The 3,455-nt window shown below is 26.8% G+C and overlaps 1 protein-coding gene across 1 annotated transcript in view; it reads left to right on the top strand.

Annotated features, from left to right (window-relative positions):
• Positions 1-1,706: 1,706 nt before the first annotated feature.
• The window catches only part of LOC120069811 (light-inducible protein CPRF2-like), a 6,445-nt gene continuing 4,696 nt past the window's right edge, over positions 1,707-3,455 (top strand). Inside the window, exon 1 of the mRNA XM_039021627.1 lies at positions 1,707-2,179. Within this exon, the coding sequence (XP_038877555.1) occupies positions 1,811-2,179 (369 nt within the window). The 5' untranslated portion in view covers positions 1,707-1,810. The remainder of the gene's footprint in view (positions 2,180-3,455) is intronic.

Here is a 3,455-nt window from a genome sequence, read left to right on the forward strand (position 1 = left end):
AATGCGAGCATAATTCATTTATGTAATTAAGAATTAAATTTGATTTGTGCTGTTCTTCCTCCTTTCCAAGTTTAACCGAATAAATAATTATATTAGAATAAAATTAACAAATTCGTGTAAATTTCTTAAAATTTATGGACAAAAGTTTAAAATTGTATGATCTTAGACATAAAAATCAATTTACTGTATGATAAATCAATTAATTTTTTAAAATTTTGAGAATTGGTAGTTGAAGAGATTTATTAAGACATTTTTTATGCTAAATACTTTATTATACACAAAATTAAAAATTCATACATCTGTCGCTTTTTCATAGTTCACTGACTTAACAAACACAGATTTTGGAAGTTTAAATATTAAGATCTTCTTTGTTCGATATCCATTTAATTTTGAAGTTTGAATTTTTAAAAGTTAAATTTATAACACGAAATTTATAATGAGAAAATTGAAAAAAAAAAAAAATCAAACGTAAATTTTAACAATAGAAAACTAAAATGAAATCGGTATGAAGAAATGCCTATAACTTTTAGTTTAACGTAAAATTAAACATATAAAAAGAATCCATTAATGAGTTACATAAAAAGATTTTTAAAAAAAATTTATTTTGGGATAAAGTTACCCAACTAATTATTGTTTGGGTAGAGTTTGTCTTTCCTGCTAATATATTATGTTGACCCACTTTTGATATTCAATTTTTATTCAACAAAAATTTGCCCAAACTTTAAAAGTTATGATATATATATATATAAATAAAGTGGACAAGGAAGATAATATAAAACAGATTAAAATATCATTTTGGTCTCTATATGATAAAATTTATTCAATTTTAGTCATTATATTTTAAAATATCTATTTTCAATCCTACATTTTTAATAAATTTTAAATTTAGTAATTGTTGATTTTTTTTTTAAAAAAAAACTTTTTATTACATATTAGCATGTTCAAAATAATTTTGAAATTTTATTTACTTTCTTCTCTAAAAGTTGAATATTATCATTATGATTATTATTATTAAACAAAAATCAAAATCTAGTGATTAAATTTGGGTGGAATCCATCTTTGTGCATTCCATCTTTGTAAGAAAAGAGATGGGATGTATGGTATTAGGGATAACCTAATTATCATCCAAAACTAAAATTAAATATTTGAAAATAGATAAACTAAAGGGTAATACTTAGATACATCTTAAGATCAAGGTTGAAAATATCTTTGGATATGTCGATATATTCATCCATATATCGGTAAATTAAAGAGTTCGTTATCAATATTAAATATCCATGGGCATCTCTAACAATTTTTATACATGCTCGTAAAACATATAAATGTCTTCTATTTTGTCCAATATGAATATGACTTCTAATAACAATATCCATAACTTAATTTTGGAGTAAAAATAACTTAATTATTAATTTAACTAAATTCTATAAATTTTGTGATTTACAGAAATATCTGTTGATATATCCATAAAATTGAAATCTCGATATCGATATCGACATCAATAATTTAACATTTGCTTGGGATACGTCAATCTCTATGTTTCCCTTCTATTACTCACACACCCAAAAAAAAAAAAAAATAATTAAAATATTTCAAAAAATAAATAAGAATAATTTAGCATATATCACATTATGATAAAATAATTTGATAAGAAGTGATATGTATTTTCGAGATGTATCCAAATATTTTTTAAAAATTAAAATCCAACAAAATCAAATATGAGAGGACTCAAATGTTACTTTAACCAATAAAAAGGGTGAAAGGAAACGTCGGGTAGAGAAGTTATAGCTGTTGGACCTCGAAAGATTGAGAGATGATGGACAGAGTATTCTCCGTCGACGGAATCCCCAACCAATTCTGGCCATCGCCGGAGGAATCATCGAGGTTGAACCGGAGCGCATCCGAGTGGTCTTTCCGGAGATTTCTTCAAGAAGCTGCCTCCGTATCGGATTCCTCCATTTCTCCGCCTCCGGCGTCGCCTTCCGCGGCAGAAATCCGATCAAACGCCATTGAAATTAAGGAAACTGGAGAAAATTTGAAGCAGAGTTGGGAGAAACAGAGTAATCGGAAAGGCGGATTTGAGAAGGAAAGGAAGAAAAGTAGCGGCGATGATTCCGATGAGTATCAGGCGTTTCTGAAAAGTAAGCTGAATCTGGCGTGTGCGGCTGTGGCTTTGTGTCGGGTAAGATTCAACTTTTCTCTTTGCTTTCCTTCTTTTGTTTTTGTTCTTCATTCTATGCGTTTGGTTTATGAGGTTAATAATCTTGAGTATTAAGATCAAGTTGTTTGTGTTTGTTCTTTCCTTGCATTTTCTCAACCTCCAAACACCTTTTTTTTCTTTTTTCTTTTGGTGTTTTAGCCCATCGTTTACGATTCTTTAATTCTATCGACTTCAATAGTATTCATTTCCCCCTTCTCTCACCTGTCGGTCGATGATGAAGACCAACTCTCATAACAAAATAATCATCGACAACATGTTCTAACAACCATCTCTAGTGACAACTAGCTCTGCAGAAGACTACATCCGACGATCAATTTTTGTGATCATTGCCAAGATGACTAACTTCATCAATAGTCTCCAACTGATGACTGACATAGTCGATCATATATTGAAAAAAAAAATCGACGGATGAAATTTGAAAAGTACTTTTAAATATAAAATTAAAATGACTAGTTCATTGTATTTAATAGTCATATTTTAAGAAATTATTATTTTTAATCTAAAATTTTTTTTACGTTATAAAATTATTTTTTCTAAACTCTTTCTTACCTTTTGAGATTATAAGTGGCAAATGGTGAAAATACTATTTTATCTCTCATTCAAGTGTTTTTTATTTTATCTTTTTTTCACTTTTCAAATCCAACTTCAATTTTACGCGAAAAAATTCATTAAGATTTCTTGTAAATATTGATTTTATGTTTTTTAATATTTTTAAAATTAAATATATATTTTAAAAAAATCCTGTCCAATTTTCCAGAAAGTGACCGGGAAATTTGGAAAGAGTGGCTTTAGTTTTTTTTTTTTTTTTTTTTAAATTAAATATATATTAACTAAAAAAAATTAAAGCCCCCTTCTCTCCAATTTCGACAGAGGAGTTTTACTTCTGTTTTTTTTCTTCTCCTTTTAATTTTATAATATATATTTTGAAAAAACTCTCACCTACCGGGAATTTCAATTTCCTGGTAAGATTTACCGAGTAACTGGGCAGAGGGAACTCTCTCTCTCTCTTTTTAAATTCTATAATAAAAATAATTAATATAAAGAAAAAAATTACATTTTTTTTTCACTTATGTTGTGTTTTTTTATAATAATTAATTTTACGATAAGTTTGTGTCTGTATGTTTTTTTTGAATTTTTATTTAAATATTTTTAAAAAATTAATTAATTAGACTAAGTTACCAATTTCACCTTTAGAAAAAATAAACGTGTACATTTTAATTTCTTTTCTTTTTTTTTA

Source organism: Benincasa hispida, unplaced genomic scaffold (genome assembly GCF_009727055.1).
Source record: "Benincasa hispida cultivar B227 unplaced genomic scaffold, ASM972705v1 Contig613, whole genome shotgun sequence".
NCBI lineage: Eukaryota > Viridiplantae > Streptophyta > Magnoliopsida > Cucurbitales > Cucurbitaceae > Benincasa > Benincasa hispida.